Source organism: Phyllopteryx taeniolatus, chromosome 1 (assembly GCF_024500385.1).
Source record: "Phyllopteryx taeniolatus isolate TA_2022b chromosome 1, UOR_Ptae_1.2, whole genome shotgun sequence".
Taxonomy (NCBI): Eukaryota; Metazoa; Chordata; class Actinopteri; order Syngnathiformes; family Syngnathidae; genus Phyllopteryx; species Phyllopteryx taeniolatus.
Genome location: NC_084502.1, coordinates 30,781,845 through 30,793,178, shown reverse-complemented (window position 1 = coordinate 30,793,178; position 11,334 = coordinate 30,781,845). Strand labels below are relative to the sequence as shown.

The 11,334-nt window shown below is 40.6% G+C and overlaps 1 protein-coding gene across 2 annotated transcripts in view; it reads left to right on the top strand.

The window, feature by feature from the left end:
- The first annotated feature begins 8,041 nt into the window (after positions 1–8,041).
- The window catches only part of adora1b (adenosine A1 receptor b), a 28,843-nt gene continuing 25,550 nt past the window's right edge, over positions 8,042–11,334 (top strand). For both annotated transcript variants that reach the window (XR_009790616.1, XM_061788491.1), the window contains exon 1: positions 8,042–8,608. Coding sequence is in view for 1 of the 2 variants with exons in the window: in XM_061788491.1 (XP_061644475.1) it covers positions 8,268–8,608 (341 nt within the window). In the remaining variant the exon portion in view is untranslated. The remainder of the gene's footprint in view (positions 8,609–11,334) is intronic.

The following is an 11,334-nucleotide window of genomic DNA, read 5'->3' as shown; positions in this document are numbered from 1 at the left end:
CACCCCTGACTTAGCACATCCATGACAGTCAGAGTTGTCATTTGTAAGCAGGAAATCCTTATGCTGACTTGAACACTTGGGTAGATTGTTTAGTTAAAAACTGCAGCAAAACGACTTGTGGTCAGCATTGCAAGCTTACAACACGTGATCTCGCCTGATCTTGACCCACACTATGCGCACTGTACACACATGCACACACACACAATTTAGCCACGCAGCGCATCCATCCTCGCGGCTCAGCAAGCTCAGACAATATGTCAGCGGTAAGGGCAAAGGATGCTCTGATAGCCTGTTGCTTGACAGTTGAGTGGGTGTGGTTCAGCAGTCACGCCTACAGTGTTTAAAAGCATTGTTATATATATTTGGAAGTTTATTTTAATCATTGAAATTTGACAGGTGCCCTGCAATTGGGTCCCGACCAGTTCAGGGTGTACTCCGCCTCTCGCCCGAAGATAGCTGGGATAGGCTCCAGCACGCCCGCAAACCTCGTGAGGATAAGCGGTACAGAAAATGGATGGATGGATGGATGGAAATTTGACAGGGTTGTTAACAACATTCATTTGTGTGGTGTGCCCAATTTGCGAGTTTATTTTCACTTTACAGGGACTTTCAAACGTCCAGGGGGTAAAAATCAATATTGGCATATTCAGTATACTGTAGTCTAATGTTGATTAGGATGTTGTAGATCAGGGCTGGACTAACTTTTGCGCTCAAGGGCCATGTTTGATTTTAAAAACAGACATATGGGCCGCCTCAGTCCTATATGAGGCAAAAATGTAAAAAGAAAAGAAAAGAAAAATTTCAATAAAATAATATAATAATTAATTATCATTTTTAGTATTATCCGTTATGTAATAATCATTTGTATTATAATTGTTGTTTTTATTATTCTTATTATGTTTGATCTTATGTATAGCACCTTGTTACACCTGTGGTTGTTTTTTTTATAATGCTTTATAAATAAAGTGGAGCTCAGAGATTTAAAAAAAAGAAACCAAATATGTAATTTTTTTATTTTGTTATTTACAATAAATCAAATAAACAAGTAACTACAATTGGATGCATGAATGAAGAATTACATGAAAAAGGGAATGAATATATACAAATTTTAAGAAAACAGAAGCCAACATGCAGGGATCCACTACAGTAATTGGAAAAAGTGTATTGAGACGGCTTGGTGATGAGGTGCTGCATCCACCAGTGAAAATCCGAATTTTGCTTCAACTTCTCTTTAGACACTTGTCTGTTTGAGAACAAGTAGCTGCTCGCCAAGTCGCAACATAGAGGCACCCCTAGAAACGAAAGCCAAACTCGGCGTTAGCCTCGTAGTACATGAGGCAATGTGAGCAGTGCCTCATTTGTATGAAGCAGAGTCTTCCAAGTAGATGTTAAGTGTGCTTTAATTCTTTATCCTTTCTCAACTTAATGCAACTTTATTTATAGAGCTCTGTGGAGTATGACCACAGAATATGAGAGCGCTTTTATTAAGACACCTGGGAACAGTTTTATATTGTGGAAAAATGCATAATATGTCTCCTCTCACATTTGGCCAGGCTATTAATCATTTGGGTCTCAACTGTATATCAGGCGTAACACTGCTCTTTTAGTATAAAATAAACTGAATGTTGTATAGAAGACAGGAACGGGAACTATGAGAGATGTTGGCAGCTTTTGGAGGGTATTTTTTAAAAGGTGATTCCCCACAGTGGCTCTTGGTGTAGTCCACTTCGGGATGGAAAACAAAGCCAAACCGCAGACTCCGTCACGCAGCTGCACCCCCGTCATCGAACAGCAGCATCCAAAGAGATGACTTTGCAGAATTGGCCGAGCCTCTGAAATGTTCTGCTGCAATTCCCCACATCAACGCATCCATAAAAATAAAAATGACAGCAGTGAGTGCTACTCAGGTATGTAATTCACACTAACCACACGCTGACTGAGGATGACCCGCGCAGATGCTTTAACAGGAAACAGCTTGCACATGTCTGCTATAAGGCCCACACGCTGAAAATGTGTCACTGAACGTGAAATTCACACCAGAGAGGTGGGTGGTGGAGGTTTCTGCTATTCCTGACTGCTTACATTCAGCATCTGTATATACAGTAGACCTACTGTATATACTGTACTGTATGTACACACACACATGCACACACCCACACACACACACACACACACACACACTCTCACACACACACACGGGTAACTCAGTGTAGAAAGCACATCTGCCTCACAGTTCAGAGGTTCAGCGGTCAAATCCTTGCTCCGACCTTCCTTTATGTAGTTTTATGTTTTTTTAACCCGTTAGCCACTCAATCACCATGCTGGTCAGAGAGTAACTACTAATATACTATATAACTTCCACCTTGAAGTGGTTTCTTGGGTCATGGTCTGCATCCGCGGTGCGAAGACCATATGGCCAGGTCCTTGCATCAGTACGGCACTTCGGCTCGCCCTCCGTGCCGCATGCTGAGCAATCACGTGGCCACGCAGATGGGCCGTGTCTTCAGACAGCACGTCGCCCTGTGACCATGTGCACCACGCGCAAAATATGGCCATAATACTGGTTGTGAAGTTGGAGGCAACGTAGTGAATCAATTGCTGCATGCTGACCACAGTCTTGTTTTTTCCCTGTCCAGCAATGGTCTGTAACGGCTTGTTAAATGCTGTATTTACCAGAGGTGACAAAAATGGCTTAAACTCTGTGTTTAAGCAGAAGTACAGACCTCCAAAACAATACTCTGGTAAAAGTAGGAATTTCTTTGCTTAATGGTCACTTATTTTGGCTAATTAGACCTCCATAGTGTGACTCTCTAACATGGACTTAGTATAAAAGTCTTAATTTCATTTCAAAAACCTTGTTTTTGTCATACCAGTTTCCAGAAAAGCCCCTTATGGATCTACTTCCGTTTGACCTAGGTTTGTAACCGCATTGTCCATATTTGGCTAAGACCGCGCCTTTCCTCTGATTGGTTGCCTCCGTGGCGAAAACCCACTTGTGAGAGCACATGTGTTTGCTATGTTGACGGCGCTGGCTCGGGAGCGGAGAGGTCTTCGCTAGCGACTTACATAAGCTTGAGAAATTCGAATGACCTAATTTCAGGCCTCTCGGCAGAAAAACGTCTGGAACTCAGGAACGCGTGGACGTTTTTTATTTCATATTTCACCTTTACTGAGGCATCATAGAGCCAATATTACATCCCAAACACTAGAAAAAGTTGGTTTGGCCTTTCGATATCTTGGTGTTGATCTGAAGGTTGCAAAGGCTGCTTTTGCTTTCACTCAGCTGAATGCAACCCCTCTGCACGTCACGGCTCGATAATACATAAGCGAACACCTCATCGTACACGCCCGGCGGTCATGCCTTCCTTCAGGAGGTCATGTAATATAATCGTAATGTAAGGTAATGACCCTGTCACGGTTGCACCACCACCCTCGGGTCCAATTGAACTTTGAACCGCAGTATGTCAACACAAGACGCCGATGCCACGCATGTGTACCTGCGACTCTGGCAGTTCAAGGTTCATCATGTGTTCTTCTAGATGGGACACAATAGGCCAGGCGGGTGTGTCAGTGAAAGGCCAAAGGTCAAAATTAGAAGCATAAAAAGGAAGAAAAAGGAGAGGAAAGGAAAAAAAAGAAGAAAAGAAAAATGAGGGAAAAAAAGAACAAATAAAAAAAAAGGAAGGACTGGATTTCAAGTCTTAAATCTCTCTGGGCTCTCTGCTGGCCATTTGTGTGTCTACCTTGCATCCTGTTTTTTTTTTTTTTTTTGGGTGGGGCAACTGAAACCTATGAACACTAGATTTTTAAATTCTTTGTTATTTCCTGGATTAAATCATACACTTTGGGTAAAATGGCTTTCATTCAAGACTCAACATTTGAAAATGTTTTTTTAAATTTTTCTACCAGATGACATCATTTATCAGTTTTTGAACAAGGGAGCAATTTCATGTAAAATTCTTAGTTTGTGAAATTAGCATTTTTTAGGGCTTACTGAAGCATTCACAAAAATTACATTTTAATTTAAGAAGTGAAAGCGCCCTCTGTTAACCACATTAAAAAAAAAAAGTACTACAATGGTGCCTTGAGATACAGGACATTGTATAGGACATTTTTCAAGTTCCGAGCCTTCATTCAGCGAATACTTTGCTTTGATTTGTGAGCAAAAATTTGAGACTTGAGCGCTGTATGGTGGTAGTGAACTCAAGCTGAGCTTCAAAAAGAGACTTCTAGCTTTTTATTTCCATTCCCAATTAAAGTTTAGTGTCAAACTAAACACAAAATGAAGAGAATTACACATGTATTTAAACGAACCATATAACTTTTCATTCAATGCTAGCTTAATGCTAACACATAATAAGAAACAGCATAGACAGGCTAACAAATAGCATCAGTGTCGCAGGGTTGTAACCTTTAAGCAAGGGATATTTGAATGCAAGTGGTAAAGCAACACGTTTAGACAGATGTTATAATAATACTTACAGTTATACTGTATATTTTTTATCCTCTGTGGTGCTGAGAATGTCTCCAATGTATTGTAAGTTCGTATGACTGTATTTTACTGGCCAAATCACGCATAGCAGAAGGAGTCACACTATTTCCATTGAATTTAAGCAAACAATATGAATTTTTAAAAATTTATTTCAGATCTAATTCAGATAAGCGGTAGAAAATGGATGGATGGATTGATGGCTTCAGCCATAATGGAAGGTATACACCTGCACAATTCAAGAGCTGTCTCACATATAAGGATGCCTACTTTTCATAGACACCGTCAAAATATATTAATTTAATGAGATTGTTTGGGATTACTGCGATTGGCTGGCAACCAGTTCAGGGTGTACCCCGCCTCCTGCCCGATGATAGCTGGCATTGGCTCCAGCACTCCCGCGACCCTTGTGAGGATAAACGGCTCAGAAAATGGATGGATGGATGGATGTTTGGGATTATGCAGTGATGGATAACTGCTGTGGATCACACCATGGGCCAAAATATTCATCAAACAACTTTTAAAACTGCAAGCACAATTCAATTTACAAGCAGACATGAAGGGGTCCTGGCACCCCATTTCTCATGGCAATCCTTCAAATGATCATCAAAGTTTGACGCCACGCTCCACCCACATTATTGTTGATGGCATCGCGAAAAAGCTTGACAATTTAGTGTCTCACATCTGTCTCAGATACTTGTGTCCCATTGGGGTGAATTGCCTTGAAGTTTGTCAAAGTACAAGTCCTGGAATTTGCCCAGAAAGGCTGCTCTGAATCAAAATTACTCACTTCAAGTTCCTTTTCAGTGCATTTCGGGTGGATCGGTGAAGCTGGAGTTGGGAGCAGCTTTTTTATTTTTTAAACTTATAACATTTTTGTTAACTTTCCGGGAGGTGCTACTGAGTGAGGTTTTTTAGAGGGTGGTGTTGAGGACCCCTAAAATACAAGAACTTTCACCAGCATCGCATTTATTAGCATATCTAAAAGCTATTCACTGGTCAGATGAATAATGATCAACAGCGATTCCAAGTCGGCATGACAATAAGTTTGAATTTTTTGAATTAGCTTGTGTGTTGGATATTGTTAAAGTCGTGCAGGAGCGCCTTTTGCTGAGTTATTTGTGATCCTCCCATCTTATCAACGCCTTTAGCGAGAGTCCAAGGTCCAAATCTGTGCACTTGTGTTTGGGACGGTCCCATCCCAGGAAGGACGCTGCTTGGCTCAGATTGCGCTGACAAATTGTGTGTTATGTTGTCTTATGTCTACAATATATTCGGGGTAAGCACATTTTGAAAAATAGAAATGACTAAAACGGTACCTTGGTTTATGAGTTTAATTCATTCCATGACCAAGTTGGTGACTCAATGTACCTGCTATTAATCCGGTGTAGTCGACCTGTGTTTATAATAAAGAAACCAGCACTGTATAGTATAAAACATGGTAAAAGAGAATGTCAATAAAATAATAATAATAGGCTCCAGCACTTTCGTGACCCTAGTGAGGATAAGCGGCTCAGAAAATGGATGGATGGATGGTTTTGTCAAGAGTAATTTCTGTATGTTGGGACACGCCCAGTCAATAGTGTTGTATGTGTGCCTTTAAAGTGTGTGGCCATGTGAATAACGTCAGGAACATAGCCATTTTGGCTGACAACATAGAGCAAAAAGTGTACCAAGCAATGGCTTGTAATGTAAAAAAACTCGTAAATTGGGGCGCTTGTTACGAGAGTCAAGGTACCACTACGTTGTGATATTGTCTGTCTACAAGTGCTGCTGCACTGGTTTTCATCATATATCCGGGTTATAACACGGTGACATTGATGCTAGTTTCGTTAGCCGTCTATGGCGTCTTGCATTGTGTGTTAGCATTAAGCTAGCAGGCTTTCATCAGTCAAAGTTATGTGGTGCTTAGTTAAATACGTCTCTTTTATAGGTTTAGTTTGACAGTAAGGTTTAACTGGGAATGGCAATAAGCAGTCAAAAGCACTAGGCAAATCAAACAAATGAACAATTACTGTTCACTATTTGCCAAATTGCTGCTAGTTATGAAGTTTGCTGGTGCCATGGTTAGCGCGTAACTCAATTCTTTGCTCATAACACAAGGCAAAAAACATTTAAAATCGGGCAACTCTTAAACGGGGCATTTGTAAGTAAAAGAAAAACCCAAACACCTTTTGTGATATTTGTTAAAACAGTCACTGTCAAAGACAGAATGTGTGACTCAGCAGGTGTCAGTCATTTGTCACACACTTGCAAAAAAAAAAAAATGAAATTGCAAACCTATAACATTTAGTGTAATAGTAACCGTCTAATACAAATCTGGTACTAAGGTAACAGATGCGACAAATGATGAACATTTGATAAGTCACGTCTTTTGTTGCTGATTGGTTGCATTCCTCAGCCATGGTAGTTTCTTGCATATTAGATTAGAGCCACCAGATGGGGCCAGAGAGGGCAGATTTTTTTTTCACACACATCATCTTTATCATGTACTACTGTCAAGTAGACTGTCTCAACAAACATGACAAAAAGTGTTGTTTTTTTTTTAAATGACAAACTCTCCCTCCCACTGTACCTGCAAAAATACACTTTTCCTTTTCTCTGAAACATTGATTAAAGATTATTCATTTATTTATTAATGCCAGACAGGCTATTACCATAATTTCTATTGTGTATAATGCGCTCTTCAGTACAATACGCACCCCCAAAATCGCACTTTCACAGCTGAATTTTCCTTGTACCTATATATTATACGCACCCCAGAAATGCTGTTATCCATGCTCAAAAATTTTTTTTTTCAAAGAAATGTCAAAGTTCTCTGAGATAATCCCAAAATATCTACCGTTGTACATGCGACAAACAAAACAATATCGGAAAATGCTTGCCTAGCTGTGTGCGCATGCGCTAACGACACTGATACTTCCATCTACAAGTGTTTCTGCCATCTAGTAAACGCTGATGCCGTGTTACTTCAAACAACATAGATACCACTCTACAGCTATACAAAGTAAAATCACGACGCGTTAGTAGCAGGGAAGTTTGTTGCGTTGATTTTCACCAGCTCAAGGCTGACTAATTTTTCTTACACCTATGTGAGTATGCACCCTCAATTTTAATGAAAATCTTTGTAAAAAAAATCTGTATTATACATGATCAATTCTGGTAATACATTTTGAAAATATCTGTAGTTCAGAGTTTGATATTGACAATTATTATGAGGATATTCTTGACTCGGGCCAAAATTAAACATACTGTATGTGTGACTAGAACATAAGCATTAAAGTTGAGAAGAAGGGAAACTGACACAGTTGACCACATTTTCATTTTGATGTGGGACAATGTACACATTTAAATCAATACTTTTTTTTCCCCAGAACGTGCGCATGAAAAGGTTACTATTTTGAAGCAAACAGCACGAAAGCCGAGGGGGAGGAAAAGGAACTGGGGGGCGTCCAATGCTGTCTGGTATATTATCTTAAAACTCCTCTTTTGTTCAGTTGCAGAACCCCCTCCCACTACCACCTCCCCCTCCTCCTTCTCTTGCCCCGCGCGCATGAACGGAGGAAAGGATGCTCCTCTCCTCCTCTTTCCTCCTCAAGCAGGAGATGCAGCCAAGTGGAAGCATCATGCATCCGCGCCGCGGACGCGCGAACCTCCGCACCTGCTCCCGGACCAGCTGAGCAAAAAACACGCGTACGTGTGAAACTCAAAAGAGCTCTTTTTTTTGCCTTTCTTTCTTAGCTTGTTTCCCCCACCCCCGACGACATCCTCTTTAAGGATGCCCGGAGCACTGCTCTCCTCCCGGTCCCTCTACATCGGCATGGAGGTGGCGATTGCCGTGGCATCTGTGGTGGGCAACGTGATGGTGGTGTGGGCGGTGAGGATCAACAAATCCCTGCGGGACACCACCTTTTGTTTCATCGTGTCGCTGGCATTGGCCGATATCGCGGTGGGGGCGCTGGTCATCCCGCTGGCCATCACCATCAGCATCGGGCTGCAGACGCACTTCTATAGCTGCCTGCTGGTCGCCTGCACGGTTCTGGTCCTCACGCAAAGTTCCATCCTGGCACTGCTCGCAATTGCCATCGACCGATACCTGAGAGTCAAGATCCCCACCAGGTAATACCCAGGCACGAGCACAGGCATATTTGGAGGCAGGTGCCCAAGCCAAAAAAAGTGCACCTATCGCCAAAATGATTCATACAATCAAGAAGAAAACAGTAGTAAATGGATTATATATTATGGATTTATTTTTGTTAACACAATCAACACAGTCAATAATACAACTATTAGCAAAGGAGGTGAGGGGAAGTTACTGTGGATATAAGTCTACACACCCCTAGCAGGTTTTTGTGATATAGAAATGAGACCAAGATAAGTAATTTAAAAAAAAATAAATCCACTTTTAATCAATTTAATGAAATTCAACATTGCAGCGAGTGGAAGCAAAAATAAACAACTGAGATAACGTGGCTGCACAAGTGCACACACCCTCTTATAAATGGGTATGTGGCTGTGTTCATAATTAAGCAATCATGTTCAAACTAAATGGAAATCCACACACAGCTGCCACAATGTACAGTGCACCTGATTAACCCAAATAAATTACTGCTGTTCTAGTAGGCCTTTCCTGACATTTTTGTAGTCACATCTTACAGCACAAGCCTGGTCCACAGAGAGTTTTTGCAGCATCAGAGGTGTCTCATTGTTCAAAGGTATTAGTCAGAAGAAGGGTACAAAACATTCCAACCCATCAATATCTTAGTGTATAATTCTCCCAAGGACTCAAATAAATGCCTGTCAGATATCAAAACACTTAGGGTGCAACTGATGCCACAGATGGTCATTTTATTTTTTTTGAATATTTAGGAATACAATTTTTAAAAAAGGGCTGCAGAAAAAAAGGGCACTTTTTTCATCCATGGCAAAAGAACAAATGCTTGAGCACCACTTGGGGTCTATGTGTGCACATGTCTGATAATACCACATGATCAGTAATGTTTTCACTTAGTTTGCTACACGAGGTATTCCCTGTAGTAAACTGTGGTGGGCTATCATAATGACGCAAAATAATGCATGTGGTAAATCAGGGGTGCAAGGCAAACCTTTGTGCTCAAGGACCTGGTCATCCCCAAATTGGAGCACAATTTAGGCACCAACATTTTTGAAAACGTCTGATTATTTTTTTATTGTGTTTTTAAGAAAAATATATAAATAAAATGATTTTATTTATTTAGCTCAACGAATCTCTAACAGTACACTTATAATGAGATACTTTTATGTCATATCATATCCAGTGTCGTCTTGAGATACGAGTGACCAACCTTAATATTTTTTAAGATAAGAACGATTTTCTGCTTTGACTGTGAGCACAAACTTGATATACATGCGCTGTATGTTGGCAGCAAACAATTAAAGTCACTTCACAATAAGCAGCACTTTGGCAAACAATTGGTGAAGAATTCTGCAAAACAAAAACAAAAAAAAGTCTTCAAGCTGTTTAATGCCACTCCCAGCTGAGGTTTACTGTTAAACTACACAGAAACTAAACAGAACAAAATACTGTATAGGTAAAACAACCAAATAACTTTACCTTAGGAATGCACCTCCTAGCATAATGCTAACACATAATAGAAAACACCATTGACGCGCTAATTGAATAGCATTGATAGTCGCAGTATTATAACCTATACGCAATGGATATTTGTACACAAAAGCTAGAGCAACGCATGCAGACACACAACAATAAAATACTCACAGGCATATACTATTTATCCTCTGCGAAAAATGACCAATATTATTGCAACTTACTGAGTCACTGAGCGCAATGGTGACTATTCTTTGTATGACTGTGTGTGTGTGTGGGTGTGGGTGTGTGTGCATAGAAGACACACACACACCCTGAGTTCTATATAGCACTATTATACACCACTGGGTTTCTATATAGCACCCATGATTCTATATACTGTATCGCCATGGATTGGTTCTCATATTTATTGTCTTATATGCAGTAAAACCATGAGATAATCCATCCATCCATCCATCCATTTTCCGCACCGTATTATCCTCACAAGGGTCGTGGACGTGCTGGAGCCTATCGTAGCCATCTTCGGGCGAGAGGCGGGGTACACCCTGAACCGGTCGCCAGCCAATCGCAGGGCACATATAAACAAACAACCATTCGCGCACACATTCACACTTAAGGGCAATTTAGAGTCCTCAATCAACCTACCATGCATGTTTTTGGGATGTGGGAGGAAACCGGAGTGCCTGGAGAAAACCCACGCAGGCACGGGGAGAACATGCAAACTCGTATTAGATAATCATTGGTTCTAAATAAAAACTACTAAAAATGTTTGCTAAATATAGAGCACCACTCCCCTCTGCGTACAAGCCAAGGAACCACATTTGGTTGATTCTTTAGAGCAGAAGTCACCAACTTGGTCTCCGCAGGCCCAAGCACCCCATGAGTAGCCTGTGGGGCTGTTCTAAATTTAGCTCACTAGTCATTGGGACATTATGATTTTCTATGTAGAAGTGATCATTTGAAAATGCAACCACTGGCAGAGATTGACAGAAAAAAGGTTTTGCATATTGATTTTGATCTGTCTTGTAATTGATCAAGAAATCATTGACATGATTGACATGACATGGGTCTTCCCATAAATGAATATCATTAATTATTAATAATAAAATATAATATTAACAACGCACTTTAAAATGTAATTTGAGAAAAATTCTTCTTTCAAAATTTTGTATCAAACTTTTCCCCCATTGCATTAATCAGTCCCCAAAAAGTAGTCCTCAGTCTCAAAAAGATTGGTGACCGTTGTTTTAGATTGTAG